General features: G+C 38.0%; 1 protein-coding gene across 4 annotated transcripts in view; it reads right to left on the bottom strand.

Annotated features, from left to right (window-relative positions):
* The window catches only part of SPATA17 (spermatogenesis associated 17), a 333,016-nt gene that overhangs the window by 286,206 nt on the left and 28,944 nt on the right, over nt 1-17,866 (bottom strand). For 3 of the 4 annotated variants that reach the window (XM_067020824.1, XM_067020823.1, XM_067020833.1), the window contains one exon: nt 8,720-8,770. The exons of the other annotated variant lie outside the window; for it this stretch is intronic. In XM_067020824.1, coding sequence (XP_066876925.1) covers nt 8,720-8,770 — 51 coding nt within the window. The remainder of the gene's footprint in view (nt 1-8,719; nt 8,771-17,866) is intronic. 4 annotated transcript variants of the gene reach the window in all.

Raw genomic sequence — 17,866 nt, 5'->3', positions numbered from 1 at the left:
CTAATGCATCAACTCCTTAAACATCTACCCCAAAGCATGCTACGATTCCTTTCCAAGACAAATCCTGGTATTCACAACTGGGTAGTAAAGCTCCTAACAGGTGAAGGGATGGCTAAGATAACAAATTAAAACTCATCCACACTGAAGTATAATCATCCACCTTTCAATGCCTTTGTTAGAGGTGAGTGAGTGAAAACAGCTGAAAGAAGCTGGGCATGTGAGTGGGTGAAGATGCCGCCATCCAGTGAAGTAAAGAATCTAAAATTTACTGAACTCCATGAATGTGCCAGGTATTAGGCTAACTGCTTTAATCCTCATGGCAACCTTGTGAAGAGGGCATGATCTCCACGTTAACAATGAAGAAACTGAGGTTAATAACTCGATTATGGTCACAACAGTACCGGTAAAAGAGTAAATGACAGAGCCGGGACACAAACCCAGCTCTGTCTTATTCCGAAGCCCAGGCTTTTTCCACTAAAACATCTGAGGGATGTACTGTATGAAGAGAAAGAGTGTGTGCAATGCTCTTTAATGTAAAAGACACCATTTTCTTACATTATAGGGAGCCCAGTTTAACCAATATCTAATTGATATAAGATACAAATAGCTGAGATTCTACCATACTTCCTGTTATGGGAACAAACGACATCTTAAATTTTGCCTATGTTTCCTGTTGATATCCCAGTACTAGTGAATAAACTTAATTTTTTTAAAACAAAGTACTTTCAAGAGGCAAAATGACTTCTGATAACAGGATGACTTTTGATCATTTCAAGGTGAGTGGGTTACGACTTCCAGAAACGGACTAGTATTCATGTCCTTCAAAGTAATTAGCAACTTTCAGAAGTGATTGGTATAAAACAATTATTGTCATTGATCAGCTCTGAATAGATAATTTTAAACAAAGTCATTGCGTGCTCAGCAGATTACAGCTTGTTAACGGGCAAGTTCTAAATGACCTCTTAAGCTAGTCAAATCAATGATGCATATTCCTCATTAAGTAACATCAAAATGTAAGTGGTCTTATAAATAATGTTTATTTTAAGCACTGAAATAAATGACAAAACCTTGATATATCAAAAGCCATCTGTTCATAGAAAAGATTTTCCCTCCATTGGGTTTATTATTATTCCTCAAAATTCATAGTAATCTTAATGTTATCAAAAGAGAGAAAAAATCTTTTGGCACCTAAAATTAAAATTAAAACATGAAAGACAAATTCACTGATGATACCCTTCCCAGGACGAATGCTCTAAATGTATATGAGAGCATATAAATAGGACACATCATAATTATACTTTTACTTATTAGAATGTTCAACATTCTTGAAGACTATACAGTGAGCACAGAAAAGTGGGTTTACTAAATTTTCAAAGATAGGGTGCTTAAATCTAGTAATATCAAAGTTTTCACTCTCAATGTCACTACATTATCACGTCAAAAACATACCTATATATATGTTATATATATGTGTGTATATATATTTATATGTTACTCTAGTGGTCCTCTTGTTATTATACTCCTTCTTTTCCTTTAAGTGAGGATTTCTATCTGAACTAAAATGTCTTGGGGCACTAATTTCAAGTTAACTCATTTAAAATAACTGCAACAATAAAGGATCGGTTGAGACACCCATGAATAACCATTGAGAAAGTATATGTGATTGATCAATAACATGGACAAGGTTTCCAGGGTAAAAGAAATTCTACTTTAAACAATTAATTACATCTGCAGTTCTTTAAAACTCTCTAAGTTTTAGATTATTACCATTTTTCAATCCTCATAGATCTCTGAAAATGAAAGGAAATAGTCTGATGGAACATATTTTTCAAGAGAGATCTCCAAGATACTACATGTTAGCACTTCTTGAAATCTGCATTCATATGACATTGCTCCAGTTAGGATTCAAGAAGTGTGAGATGACCCAAAGGAGGCTTTTCAAAGGAATTGCAAGGAATCAGTAATGCTGAGAGAGTTTACCTTTGTTAACTTCCAAAGTCTGTGCCAGATTATATATCCTCATTAAGTTGAGTTTATTGAAGATCCGTATATTCTAAGAGTTAATTTATAAAACAGCAATTGAAAAACAGCAGTCCTAGTAACTATTTGGTGGGGCTTCTAAAGTTTTAACAAAGTTAGAGTCCTCTTTTCTTTCCACTAATTTTTCAGGGTCCAAAACAGGTATGGCAGAGGTTCAAATACAACCAAATTCAAATTTTGGGATCACGAAAATCTATGTGATCTGCACCTTGTACTCCATACAGGAAAGAAATGACAGATTCTCTTTCATCGTTTGCTACATCCTATACAAAAATCCATTTAAAATTGTAGCAAGAATGGTGTTTTACCTGAGGTTATGAGAGATGACAAATCCAGATGCTAACAATAGCAATATGTGAAGACCACAGCTCAAACATTCATTTATAAGGTGACGTTTTTCATCCTAAGCCATCCAATTCTGCCTACAAGGGGAAGCACGTGACACTGAATTGGGATGTCTCAATTTGGTTTTCAACGAATTATTACTAAATTTAGAATTCCCTGAGTGAAATGTACTACCAGTAAGAAGGCTCATGAATTACTAGGGTCATGGGGTCAGGCAACCAAGACAACCAGAGTGTAAGCAAAAGAATGTCCCTAACAGCTCAGTTAAGGGTTCATATAGTTGCTCTCATCCAGATTTTTGAAGAAAGGAGAAGAAGACTAGAAGTAAAGGCAAGTCTATACGTGACCAGAAATAACAGGAATGTGGGTACCAGACCTCTTGGGTTCAATTCCTAACACTGTCACTTACTAGCTATGTGACCTCGGGCAAAATACCTTTCTGCGATTCCATTTTCTCATCTTTCAAATTGGAATCATAATGATACCTACCTCAGAGAGTCGCTCATGTCAGACAGTAGTTAAAATATTTAAAATACTTAGAATGGTGCCTGGGGAGTGGTAACTGCTATGCAATTGCTAACTGGTTTCATTATTATTTACCAATGTTTCTGACTTACCAAGATTTGGAGTTACGTGGTATTGCAATCTTGTTCTTGCATATATGCCTCAGAGACATATAGCTCTCACTGGCAGTTGGTCTGACTAAGGTATACTCAGGTATCTACCAGCTATATCCATTCACGCTTGGGTAGTAAATATGAGAATCTGGAACCATTCTACTGGGGAAATGGGGGCCTCAAAGACACAGTTGAGGCTGAATGGACATATCCCTAGAAATGGAAGAATTAGATATAAGACATGTGCCACTCCATACAGTAGGCTTCATCCTGGATGGGGTCAGCCAGTAAACAAAAGCCATAAAGAAAAGAAAATCCTAAATGTTGAGAACTATGAATCAAAGTACTGGAGAAGAGGAACAAGTAAAAGATCTTAGGATGGATGAAATAATTCCACTAAACTGCACTTTTTTTTGCTACCTGTGGATATTTATAAATGGGCTTTCTACACATAAAGTAATTTTGCCTTTCGTCTTTATATTATTAGAAAACTGATTCTCCAAGCCCTGTGTTTGGAGGGTCTGAAGTGGCACCCAAGTGCTTAAGTAGATGTTCACTAGCATCAGAAATGCAGGGTCAGTTCTGCGTCAGGCTGTAAAAAGATACACAATCGTACATCTAGATGGAACAGGGAGAGAAAGAAGTTGAGTAGATGAATCAACTCATGACATTTGTATAAGATACTAAAAGCTGTTCAAAGAGTGAGAACTGAAAAAAAATTTGGAGGCCAAATTTAAATGAGATCCACAGAGCAGCAGCCAAGATGCTGGAGGAAAAGCAGAACCCTAATCTGGAGTAAATTCAAATTAAAGACCAAAAAGGCAATAATGTGTCGCACGGAGAAACGGGAGGAATAGGGCCCCAGGAGCCAAGATAAAAATTTACTGAGCAATTTATTGCTGTATTAATTGACTGTCACTGGCCTAGCTGCAAATCAGTCGCAGGGGTTTTGTACAGGCACACTGGGGGTTCTGACAGCAGCTGATATCATAGCAAGCCTCCATCAAGCCTGTACCTGTTATAACACTTTGGCAACGTCACAAAGCTCATGAGGTCTTCCATTCACATATGAACTGCACTGACCAAATATTACCTTCCCAAGTCCAGTTTATCCACACCACCTAGCCTAGTCGAGCACTCAAAAAAGCCTTAAAGATCTACCAGCAAAGGCTTAAATAATTTCCATCAAGGCCGCCAAGGGACCTAAACAAAGAATATTTAAAACAAACAAGTTTTTTACTCCTTGTTTAAAAAAGCATGAGCCAACGTTCATTGATTTATTCAGGGACATTTATTTAACAACGTAGTATAAGCCAGGAACTGTAGATACAAAGACTAAGAAGATAGGATCCGGGCCCCAAGAGACTTACAGTGTTTTGGCGTGGGGGGTGGACACAGGCATGTAAATTAGTAAGGATAATAAATTGTTACCGGTTCTACAACAGAAGTATGTTGATGGTAAAATAGGGACATTAAAAAAAGGAGAGTGATCAATTCTACACGGGTAGGGGGATGGTAAAATCTTTAGAGAAAAGGTGACCTTTCTAAAAACAAAGGCAGCAAATCAAGATATGAATATCTATGACATTAATCACATACATATAATTTATTCTTCATTATAAAAAAGTGACATCTATTTAGGAATGGATTAGCTACAAATGAAAATTTTAAATCCCTTCTCTTTTCAGAAATGATTCACTAGCCTCTTTGACAATTGAATATAAGTTGTCATGCTAGGAGTCAATAGTCAAATACATAATTTGCGGTTGACTCAGTATATGAGGCAGAGTAAGACAGAAGTTTTTTTATTTTCTACTGTATGATTTAGGTGCATATATAAAAATATATCTGTCTGAATATTACTGGCCATACAGATTTCTGGTAGTTATCTGTTACTCCTAGAAATTCTTCCACCCGCACACTCACTGCCACCTGCATTTTAATCACTTAAAGGGTAGCTCTTTCGAGCAAAGTTACTTCAGAGATTAAAAACTGAAAAGGCAGAGTTGTGGCTAGTAGAAGTAAAACTTCAGCTGCTGGTATCAAGCTAGGGTTGTAATCTTCAGATGTGTATGCCATGAAGGTATGTGGACCACACATTGGTCTCTTCAGCCTCTCATTCCCGCAGAGACAAATCTTCAGGGCACCATCTTGCAAAAAATCCACTTACAAATAGATCTGTCCAAGTCCATTACAAATAAGTTCAGTTCCAGTCATGCGATCACTCAATGCTAAAAATTAATCTTTGTTAGGTAATCACATAAACCTCTGTGCCAGCAAGCCTCGTTCCTGATTCCTCATTACCAAGTTACCAAATTAACTCATCCAAACCTCTGAAGGAAGTCTTTGAACATCTTTGTAGAGAAGGGTTTCTATTATAAATTTCCCGCAGTATTATTTACATACTCCACAGAGCCTCGCAAAAATTCCTGAGTGTATTTAGTGGATCATTTCAACCTCGAGATAATGCTCAAGTCTTCCTTCCCTTTGCTTTAATGACCACTGCATTCCCACCTCTACTGTTCTCTCTTGGAATGTGTCAAATAAAAAACAAATAGGGGGCTTCCCTGGTGGCACAGTGGTTACGAATCCGCCTGCCAATGCAGGGAACACAGGTTCCAGCCCTGGTCCAGGAAGATCCCACATGCCGTGGAGCAACTAAGCCTGTGCGCCACAACTAGTGAGCCTGCGCTCTAGAGCCCGCAAGCCACAACTAGTGAGCCTGCGCTCTAGAGCCCGCAAGCCACAACTACTGAGCCCGCGTGCCACAGCTACTGAAGCCCGTGCTCTGCTACAAGAGAAGCCACTGCAATGAGAAGCTCGTGCACCGCAACAGAGTAGCCCCCGCTCGCCGCAACTACAGAAAGCCCGCACGCAGCAACGAAGACCCAATACAGCCATAAATAAATAAATAAAATTATTATTTAAAAAAAAAAAGAAAGAAAACAAATCTGGACCTAGCAAGGATAGACTTGATTTGAAAGAATTACTGCAAGAAAGAGGGCGTGAGTGACTCCTGCAGGGATGGAGGTGGACTATTGTGATACGCAGAATCTTTGACCGTAAGATTTGCAAACATGGCGACACTTAGGCAAAGAGTTTTCCTTTAATAGGAAGGTGTGAACAAGGCTGGAAAGAACCTGATGTGGGGAAGTGGGGTAAAAGGGTGGCATAATCATATAGGAGATCTGAGAATGCTTTACCCTGAAGCCCATTCTCGGGAGGAGGTACTAAGGCGAAGCCATATGCCGGCTAAAGTTCAGGGACCTAGGGGAAGGAGAGAAGCTTAAGCACAGTTCGGTTAATAAACGTGTTTTTTCCAGTTGATCAATGGAGAAAAGCAGTTCAGCTAATCATTTGTGAGGTTAAAAAAATGGGAATTGGGGGGACTGTGTCTGGCCTTACATAGGTAAACAGGGGACCATCCACAGCTAAGTCATATGGGGAAGGGTGGATTTCTTTGCAGTAAGCTGTTTCCAAAACACAAAAGAGTTGGGGGGGAGGGGTTTAAACTTTGCTGTTTTCCAGGATCACAGGACTTAGGGAGAGTTCAACATTGTCCGCTGATGTTAAGCAAAGATGAGGTAACCCTGGGCGATACTATTAGGTGTGACCGAGCAGGACCCTATGGGGCCTTCCCAGAACTCACCCACACCCGGCCTCCTCCATCTGCCTCTTGCCTGTGGAGAAGCTTTAGCCTCCTAGGCCTTCCCCAAGTTCCAAAGAGTAAATTTAATCAGAGAAATGAGAAAATGCAGAAAGAAAGGAAAACAGTCAAGCAAGACAAAATAATAATAGTTTAGCCATTAAACAAAGTTAAGGACCTTTAGTTCCTCCTCAAGGACTACAGATAATACTCTGAGCCGTCTGCTTTGAGCTGTTTTGCAGATACTGAAACCACCACCAAGCAGAAGAAGTTAACTGTATGTTGCCCGCAAGCACGGAGACCCCAGGCTGGTTGGAACCAGAAGGTTGATGATGTTGACTCCCACTTACCTCACCACCAACCAGTCGGAAGAATGTTTACTAGCTGATCACACACCCCACAATGCCCCTCCCTCACCCTGTCTTTAAAAACCTTTCCCTGAAAGCCTTCAGGGAGTTTGGGCCTTTTAAGCACTAGCTCCCGGGAACCCTTGCCTGGTGCCTGCAGTAAATGCTCCACTTTCCTTCACCACAACCCGGTGTCAGTAGATTGGCTTTACTGTGTATAGGCAAGAGGACCCAAGTTTGGTTCAGTGACGTTAGGAAATGTAGCTCTTAGTATGATGTTAGAATAAGTCAAAAACACTGCCTTCTGAATGGCTTGGTTTGATATGAGTTTCTTAGATATGCCCAGTCAAGGTAAAAGGAATCTTAATGATTCAAGCCAGATCAGAATTCAATACAAAATTTGGGGCTAAATAATAAACAAGAAAATGCATTTTTCTAACCCTGACTCCTGTGCCTCTGTCTCCCTCGGTGACCTATGGTGATCTATGGGGACGTCTAAGCCTCCCGCCATCAAATGCTTTAGGTCCTCTGTCATCTAGTTTTCTACTTTGCAGACGTATCTGACAAAGGGCATGCAGAAAAGAAAAAAATCTAACACTGTTTTAGGCTCAGAGGTTAAGTCTTTGGCAGAGCTGTACAGAGAATCAGAATCTCCTAAATTCCCAGACTCAAGCATTCCCGTTAAAAGAGGAAAGCCACATTATTTTCTTGTATTACTGGATTTCTAAGAAAGGTAAATATAGACCAGTGCATCTGGAGTATCTGCCTCTGGAAAAGAAGCAAAAAAGATCTACTTCTTCCTCTTCTTTTTTTCCCTTACACTACAGAACCACCGAGAGGTGGACAGATACTAGAGATCTGCCCTGGGCTGGGCTCCAACACACTCACATCTGCATAGGAAAGTCCCTTCCCAAAGCAGTGTAAGTCAGCAAAATAATGTTAATTCAACTTGCCTTAGTTCAACACAGGACTTTCAGAAGGTATTTTACTATCTTTCTTCATCCAAAATAAAATCCATTATTAGCAGAAGCAAGAATTAATAGATTAATGAGAGAGAATATAATAGGGTACCATTAAAATGTAGGTTTTAAGGACTAATGAAGTTAACTTCAGTAATTTCCCCATTTATAATAGCTTCACAATTAAGCTAAAATCATATTGTCTGATACAAAAGAAATTATACTTTTGTCATGGCTCTTCCCCAAATCTCAGCAGAAACCAAGGAAGCCTCATAATCGCTAAATTCAGCTTCCTATTAGGCAAATAACACATAAAAGTGAACACAGAAATGATAGAAATAAAACTTCTAAGCTGGAAACTGACTTTATTACTGTGAAATCATATGAATAATTTCTAATTGATTTGTATTGGGCAGGAATCTTATATTCCAGAACCATGCTCATCTATTTATCACAATATTTTATATGACATATGGAAACTAATACACTGCTTCATTAATATTTACAGTCTTTCGCTAGTCATGGCTCAGAGATATTTAACATTCTAAAACATAAGCATTGATAATTACATGTTTTACATTTTACTCTAATTTTTAACACTGCCAAGACTATTTAGTAGACTAACTTTTAATCTATGTACTCTTTTCTCTCTTTACCATTAGCATATCAATCAAATTTGCATTATTCTGGTTTGCTCATTTTATTAAAAGCAAATTCAGGGCACAATTGACTTTTCATTTGTTTAACAAGTGAAGAAATATTTACCCTGACAGCCATTGCATTGTAGAGATTCATCTTCATAGTGTAATATGCTAACTGTGAATCGAGAAAAAAAAAGATGGCATATATTTTAGTTTTACACAAAGACAGTGCAGCCTATTTTTACATATAAAAGATAAGAATCTTTATACATAATACATAATAAGAGTTCTATGCTTAGAAAAATGAAATCAAACTTTGTATTGAAGAGATAGGCTTCCTAATACATAATGCAGGCTTAACCAGAAAAATCTATGGTAGTCAAACTAGGAGCTAATGGAGATATATGATCATAAAATGCTCTCCGCTGAGTTTGATAATCAATGGTGCTCTACTGAGAATAGAATAACAAAGCAGAAATATTCACAAGTGCTGGTGACACGTAGTATTGTATGATTTATTCACTGGGGTTCTTTTAGCCAAAACTCACAGAAACATAAAAGGAATTCATATTTCAAGACGTCTGATTTAATGAAAAATTCAAAGAAATGCTGTCTTCAGTCGAAATCGTTCAAGGATATGGATGCAGTGATGGAGCAAAATTGTGCCTTCCAACCATCTGTACAAAATGTTATGTACTTAGCTGCCTCCTGAGTAATCCTTGGGAATTTTGTTTCATTTAATATTCATTTTAACACCATAAAATCATAAATACAATGATATCATGTTACAGCAAATCCCCTGACATAATGAAGACTTCCTAAAGACTTGGTTTCCTTCTAGTAGAGACACATTTGTCTTTTAATGCACGAATCTCTGGGACAGTAAATAATCATTTAGCAACATAGCTTATTTCAATGAAAATATTGTTTTAAATAAAACTTCCACATCTGCTCTTTCAATTAAAACATACAATTAACATAATTCATGACGGTACAATAAACATTGAAATACATATTTTTTCCACTTTCTTCAGTGAAAACTCATCAGACTAATATAAACTTGAACTTAGGTAATAGGTGTTATGTTTCAGCAAAAATCAGAGATAAGTGCCTCAGCCTTTTATATAGGGGTTTTCTTCCCTGCAACAAACAGGAATTCATATAAAAGCGTATCACTGTAATTAGTATTGTTTGAATTGCCTGATCTGATCCAAAGCAAATTGTCTGTGGAGAGCAGCAGGGCTGGATTACTTATCAACAGTCTGAGCAGTTTGTAAACAGTTGGCTGCAATATGTTATTTACAAATGAACAGAATGATGTTACTTCATTTTAAATTCTCTTTCTTCGTTATGGCAAGCAAGGCATAATTCTTGGTGTTTGAGGTCAACTTAAAATATTTACTTAGAGTATTTCTTCAAGGCAAATATAACCATTAAATATTTTTACACAGAAGAAACACTGGAAATTATATATTTGAGAAAGTTGGGTTCAGAAAAAGATACTGTTTCTTATCTTTTGTCACATTGCTGTTCAGTCAGCAGCAGTGAGCATTAGCGAGCTTGCAAGCCACAGACCTGAGTTCAGGTCCTGACGTTGCTCTTACCAGCTGTGCGGCTTGAACAAGCTACTTGAAGTCTCCCAGTCTTGACTACTAGACTTACAAAATGGGACATCACGTACTCCATGGAGTTCTTGTGAAGAATAAAATGAGATAAGGTATTTAAGGTGCTTGGGACATAGCTGATGGTCATTAGGAAAGGGATTATCACTGTTACACATTTTGCGGCTAACAGTATGTAATTTAACTATAAGTAAAATTCCAAAAGGTATAAGAGGTTAAATTTTATGCTGAACAAAGAAGAGATATAGGTTTAAGCCTAAGAATTGTGAATTGTATAGTGAAAAGGTGGGAAAGCACTCTGATTCCAGGTTATCATTCTCACGTGAAGCACAGATGGATATTACATTGACTCTCAATTCTACAGCCCAGATCTGAAAGTACCACAAAAACATCTGAGAAAACATTGTACGATCCACTTATATGAGGTACCTGGATTAGTCGAATTCACAGAGACAGAAAGTAGAAGAGTAGTTACCAGGCACCGGGGGAAGAGGAGGAGCTAGTGTTTAGTGGGTACAGTTTCCCTTTAAGATGATGGAAAAGTTTTGGAGATTGTTAGTGGTAATGCTTGCATAACAATGTGAATGTACTTAATGTCACTGAACAGTACAGTTAAAAAGAGTCAAAATGATCAATTTTATGCTATATATATTTTACCACAATTTTTAAAAACACTAAAAAATCATTTGTGAATGTGAATCATGCATTTCCATAAGCTATCTATGAGACAGTAGACACTTTGAAATTTTGTAAAATACTGTCTAAGTCTCTATATTTCTATTCTGAGCAATGACGATTATTTGTTATACTAATATTTGTTCTTTTGGTTACATCAGGAGTTAAATTATAATTCATACAAAAACCCTTGTTCTTAACATTATTTTCCAGGATTCTGTCCTAAACGTTTTTTTTTTCCATTCCATGGAGCTGGATAAGCAAATATATCACAGCTACTAAATACTGATAACATATCCAGGAATGACAGACTATAGTAATTCATCAGCAGAGAAAAATCCCCAAATTTTCCTTACTATATATTAATTTCCTATTTTATCATTAAGGTACCAAGCTTATTTTAAAGAGGAAGACTAAAGATCTGGGGTGAAAATCAAGCATAAAAGATGATAGTTTCAATGTAATGAAAATATGATGCTCAATTATAGATGTTTCCCAACTATTTGTTGACTAAATGAAGGAAGGGGAAAAGAGAGGGAGGGGGAGAAAGAAAAGAGGGAAAGAAAGATGAACAGAATTGATGTATTACATTTACAACAGATAGCGCAGGAAGAATTCCTGGGATGAAAAACAGCAGTTGAACAGTAAACAAACCACTTGTTCGTCATATGGCCCTTATCGCGTCACCTAGCTCAACTGTATTCCTTTTAAAAACGATTTTCTGAGTGGTCAGTATCCATGTGGACCTTTTGGACAGGGCTGCTATTCAATGGGATTGGACCATGATATCGATGGGAGCATGTCTCACGTTTGAGTTTCCGTTTTTTCTACCAGGTGAATTACAGTGCAGGGGCGGGGGTGGGGATAGGTTAGAACCACTCTCTTAGAGGTCAAGTGATATTCAAAGCTCAGGGCACCAGGTCCCAATGTTGTTCTCCAATTATCTCCCACCACGCCACTCCTTTAAACCTCAATCTGATCAAATTATCTTTTCTTCTTCACGTCCGTGTTCCTACTACTCCGCTTGCCTAAAATGTCTTATCATCCTTTTCTAGCTGTCCAAATCCTCTGTCTCCTGCTATTCTCACAAACATTTATAGGAGAAACCACCTTTTCTCCCCCAGCCTAAGCACCAGCAACTGGAAGAAGCTGCTGGCATTCTCTCGGCTCCAGTGGATATTTTCAAACCATCTCAAACCAGTACTAAGTACTCCTTTAGAAGCAACAACAACTACCACGACAAAAACCCAAAGAACAAAAAACCTCACTGTTTACTCTCACGCTTTGCACATTTATCACTCTCTCTCCCTTTTTGGTGTTGTCACCCATCCTCAGGTCTCTAGGTACACTCTCCTCCTTTCCCCTCCTCGCCTCCCCTGACCTACTCCAATAATATGCTCTAAACGTTCTGACACCAAGCTAAAGGTCATATTCTTCACCGCAACTCCTGCCGTATCTTGAGGCTTTTCAAATTCACATATACAACACACTCAATTACCTGCTCTCACTATTGCCTGCCTTTCCCAGTCGCAATGACATCCACTTCCCATAGCCATGTTCCAGACCCTGTGAACTAGAAATGTTTCTCCTCTTAAGTCTTAAACTCAGATTGCAAATTCTTCTCCTTAAATCCTTGATGGCTTAATTTCTATTAAAAGCCTTTAGACAGATCTGTCCACCTAGTAGACATATCTAGTACAGGTATGTCCTTCTCCTCAGTTTCAACTTCCTTCTTCACATATGTTTATATACAATGGCTACATTGATAGTTTGCTAATGAACATACCATAAATTAACTAATCTTTCCACTACTGTTGAGCATTTAGGTTGGAAAACAAGAAAACCTGAGTTTCAAATGGTCAATCATTTTCAAAAACGGAACGTTTAAAGTAATACATATTTATAATAAATTTGAGTAATACATCTATATGAACTTGACCAGATGAACTGGCTTTATTTGCTAGACTGGGCAATACAGAGGAAAAATTTGCATTAAAGTGATGACTCTGGAAACTCTAGAAGCCAGGCACATATGGATAACAGATCTGGGGAGCCTGTGCCTCTGTTATTTTCCACATCAGTGCCATCTTCATTCCATAATTTTGAGTATGATCATTAAAATGATTTATTATCAAATAATCATGAGTATTTTGTGCATATGCTTTGCCTTGTTCGCTGGCAACTGATACCAATCTGGTCATTATCAACAGCTGATTGTTAAAATAACCTTCCGTCTTCCACACACAAAAAAAATTAAAAGCCAATTATATTATTTTTCACCGTTATTATTAATGTAATCTTTAAAAGCAAGTAAACTAAATCTAAATCATATTATTATAATGAAAATATGTTAGTAAAGTTTTAAATTTGTATTAGAAAAGTCAGAGTCTTAAGTTATCCAGCCTTTGGTATTTATTTAAAATGCCAGATCCTGAGGGGAAAAAATAGATTATGTTTCAGTTTTCTGCTCTAACACTAAAGAGTGATAAATGTTGCCTCATTAACATATAACTGATTTGGAAGCCTTATAAAGAGATTTATAAAAAGAGTTGGGCTATAGAAGGAACATTCATTTATCTAATGAAGAGAAATAAAAATGTCCGTACAAGCAACCACGTCAATCTCATCAGTTTTAAAATTAATGACTGAAATTTTATCTATTTTTACTATCCATTCAAAATAAACCTGCTGGTATTTATCATGACAACGCATTTGTTCCATTTAAAGTTAATACAATTTCTTTCCATTGTTACTCTTTCAAATACTAATCAAATATGAAAACTTTGTGAGAAGAGCAGTAAAACGATAAGCAGTATATAAGTATTGTGAGCCTTTTCAGCAATGAATTAAATTAATTTTATAATTTGAAGAATAATCTATTTTTAATGAGAATTATCTTTATAAGTTAATCAGTTCTACCAGAGGCTATTAATATACTTTAACAAAAAGTTTTAACCACGTTCTGTTAATGTGGTGCCATATATACGTTATTCACCGAATGATCTCAATTTAAAAACATAACATTGAGCTGTTTAGAAGTACAGTTATATATATTTTTCACAATAATGCATATAGAATTAATCACATATATTAGGGTAGCTGCCCTCAGAGTGTGGTGACTAAAAATAGTGTACTTGATATTAAACATCAAATAAACTATATAATGGGGAAATTGACAAGGATAACAAGATACATACAGCTGTCCTATTAGGCTATATTGATGAATTCACTCAGGTAACGCTCAACATGTTAGTTTTCCGAAAGAGGCAGATGAAATATTTGAACGTTTTCCTGGTACTATCGCCTACAGAAGTAACTATTTTCACTTCACCATTTATGAAATAAAGCAAAAAGTGGTAAGGACAAGCTATATAGAACATTATACAGTTGAAAACAAGAAGGGGACCAGAACAGTAGGACCATTTGAGTATCCAATGGGAAGCGCAGGTTGCAGTAAAATCATAGCAGGAATTCAGCAGGTCTGGGATGCACGTGTACTGAACACAAACACCAGGTGACTAGAAATCCACTGTTAATAAAAAAGAAGAATCAGAGCACATCCTCACTAACAGGGAAAGGTTTCTGAGGTTGGGAATCAACAGTCCTCGGTCCCTACGACAGACACATTTGAGTTACGTTGCCAGATACGGCAGCATGAAAGTCAGCAGGAAGACCTGAATGGACGTTGAAAATTAAAATAAACAAAAACAATAGTCATCCAGGAAGCAAAAAAGAATCAAATGAGAAAAGAAAACTGGAATGGCTCTGTTATCGTGGGTTAGTGAGGGCACCATGGTGGAGAACGCATAACACTATAGGACTGGATAAGTTGACTGGTGTTGCTGTGAGAATTATTTAAAAGCTGGATAGAAATGTTCTTGTATAGTAGAATTTTGAGGGAGGCTGTCTAAAAATACAGAACTTATCTAAAGAGATCCTAGGACTTCTGACTTTCCACAGTTCACTTTGTTTGACCTTTGCCACATGTGAGGCTGTTGATAACTCCTAGTTTTCTAACAGTTTTCTCCTCTGCTTCCTGTGATATTGTGTCTCTGTTTTTCTGTTTATTATCTACCTATAACTCCCTTCCTCTGCCTAAATCCTACTAATGCATTCCACAAGCCTCAACCCTTGGCCCTCTGCTCTACTGTTCAGATACTTTTCCATCAGGTAGAAAATCCTGCCATCGTATAATGATGGCTCTAAAACCTTTATCTCCAGCTCTGACTCTTCACCTAAAAGTCCTCTTCAATAAGCTTTTGTTCAGCGCTAATTATAATGTGCCAGGCACTCTTCCGAAAGATAGCAAAATCGCTGTACAAGATACCACCACATGGAGGTGTCCTAACGTCATCACAAACTCAAAATCTCACAACATCTTTTTGTAAAAGCTTCACTGAGTGTCCCATTCAGAATGTTTTCTTATCAACATCCATGCTTTTGTTGTCATTACAACCATTAATCAGCTTTGCTGAGATAAAAATGCAGCTATCTTACTAGCTTATAAAACAAAAAGTTTATGTCTTACTCACATTACACGTGGGCTAAGTTTCCCTGTGGCTATGGCCCACAGCACATGGCTTAGCCCAAAATCAATGAGATGTGGAGGAATCATTCTTTTATGAGGAGGCGGATAGGGAAGAATTTTTGGCACACATGGATACCAATCACCAGCTAGGTTGACCATAGCGAAGTCTTCCAACTTATATCCCGGTGAGTTATTAACTTATCCAGTTAGCAAAAAATTCTACAGGCTTTCTATGGGACATTTACTGTGATCGTTTGAGATATAATAAATAGAACAGTCATTGCATCTCAGGAGCTCCCAGTCAAATAAGAGATGGAAATGAACAAATGGGTCACAGTGACACAAACACCTACAGGAGTAAAGCATGAGGAAGGCACACCTAATATCTGCAGTCTCCTACCATTCTATACTCAGCCTCAGGAGATCCGGAAGGTGAATCCGTAAGTAAAGTCTTGAAGGATGAATAGGGACTCAGACCTATGGGAGGCAGGTCAGAGTGAGCAATGGCATTCCAGGCAGAGTAAGCAGCGTTTGCAGAAAATCTGTAGGGCGTGGCGTATCTTGGTATATCATGGAAAGTGGTTTAAGGTGTCCAGAGTATGTTTAGACAGGTTTAGCAAGAAGTGACGTTAGATAGGCAATCATGAGACTATGAAGACGTGACATGGCACGTTGGAGAGTAGGAATTCTGTGCTGCATGCCGCTGTGAGGACTGCGGGCATGGGAGCGAAATTATCAAGTTTAGGTTGGAGTCAAGAGATTTTCTGAGGCAACAGTGCGAAGTATTGGATGACTGATAAGAGAGAGAGGGTGGGGAAAAGAAGGTGGATTTCCAGCTGAATGGTTGTACCATTTACCGGAATAAAGGAATATAGAAGGAGCAGCAGATTGGGGGAAGCTGAGGGACCTCCAGAGAAGACTTTTAGTAGGTACTTAGCATATGGATCTGCAGGGATCAGGAACTGAGAACCTTAGGCCCATCATCTAATCACCCTGAGCCTCCATGTCTCCACCTATAAAATGAAGACATAACACCTGCACGTTCTACGTGACAGACTGTTACTGGAAAATATGAAGACAATGAATGTAAAACATGTGTTTAAACAAGAAAGTCCTTTAAAAATGTAGGAAGTTATTGTCTTAAAGTCACATTCAGCTCCTTACCAACCTGCCGCTGCTCCTGAAATACTCTGGGCCATCTAGATCAACATCCTCGCCATTTCCTGTTACACCATGCGCTCATTCCCAGTTTCAGACCTTCATTCACGCTGTTCCTAACCGAAATGGCCTTCCCTCTCCCCGGGCTACAGTCTCCTGATGCCCCGAGGTTCAGTGCAAGTCGCACCTCTTAGACGTTTGGAGATAACATTAATTTCTCACCGGAGCGCTTATTTCTTGCCTGTGTGTGTTTGGTGGGGGGAGTACCTTTTAAATTGACTTTCCTTTTTAATTAATTTATTTTACAGATACTATATTCACAGTGTTTAAAATTCAAAAGCTACCAAAGGGTTTACAGTAAAAAGTCTACTTCCTACGCTTATTCCTCAAGTTCTCTTCCCCCCAGGCAGTTAATAACATCAGTTTTTTGTGATCCTTCCCCAGACAAGCAAATTAAAATCAGTGGCTTTCAGATTATGCTCTGGTGGCTCAGATGACAACAGAGGCCACAGGGTAAGAGAGCAAGCAGTTCTGTTTCTTCAGCTTCCAAAATAGCTGCACTGTTTGTACTTACTTTACATACAGGGCTAAAAATTTTGCTAAATTTTAGTAAGAGCAACTGTTACTAAAGTTTTTAAATTGCTAACTATACCATTCATTTTGTAGCCTAATATATACTATATGGCATTATTATTATGATGTTAATAAAATACAGGGACTGGGCTTCCCTGGTGGCGCAGTGGTTGAGAGTCCGCCTACCAATTCGTGCCCCGGCCTGGGAGGATCCCACGTGCCGGGGAGCGGCTGGGCCCGTGAGCCATGGCCGCTGAGCCTGCGCGTCCGGAGCCTGTGCTCCACGACAGGAAAGGCCACAACAGTGAGAGGCCCGCGTACCGCAAAAAATAAATAAATAAATAAATGAAGAACAAATTTAAACTATTATAGAAAATAGTAACAAATCAGAAAACTTGTGAAGTGGGCAAATGATTATTAACCTCCTCATTTTGTATCAAAAAATTATTTTTTTCTTAATTTCTGAAATCATTAAACTGAAGTATAAGTTGGCACGTTATCTCATACTTCTGCAAGTCTATTGAGTGGATATAGATGATTGTGTTATGCTATGTTTATTAAGTCAATCTTCAAAAAATCCCAAGAGTCAATTATAGGAAATGATAAGTAGCACAGAGAGAAATTATCTTACATTTTTATTTTGTAGAATTAATTTGGGGCACTTCAACCAATGTTTATTGACAGTGCAATGGGCCAGGGATTGGTCTAAATGTTG

This window comes from Kogia breviceps, chromosome 1, assembly GCF_026419965.1.
Source record: "Kogia breviceps isolate mKogBre1 chromosome 1, mKogBre1 haplotype 1, whole genome shotgun sequence".
NCBI classification, from domain to species: Eukaryota; Metazoa; Chordata; class Mammalia; order Artiodactyla; family Physeteridae; genus Kogia; species Kogia breviceps.
This window is presented reverse-complemented; position numbering and strand designations above follow the sequence as displayed.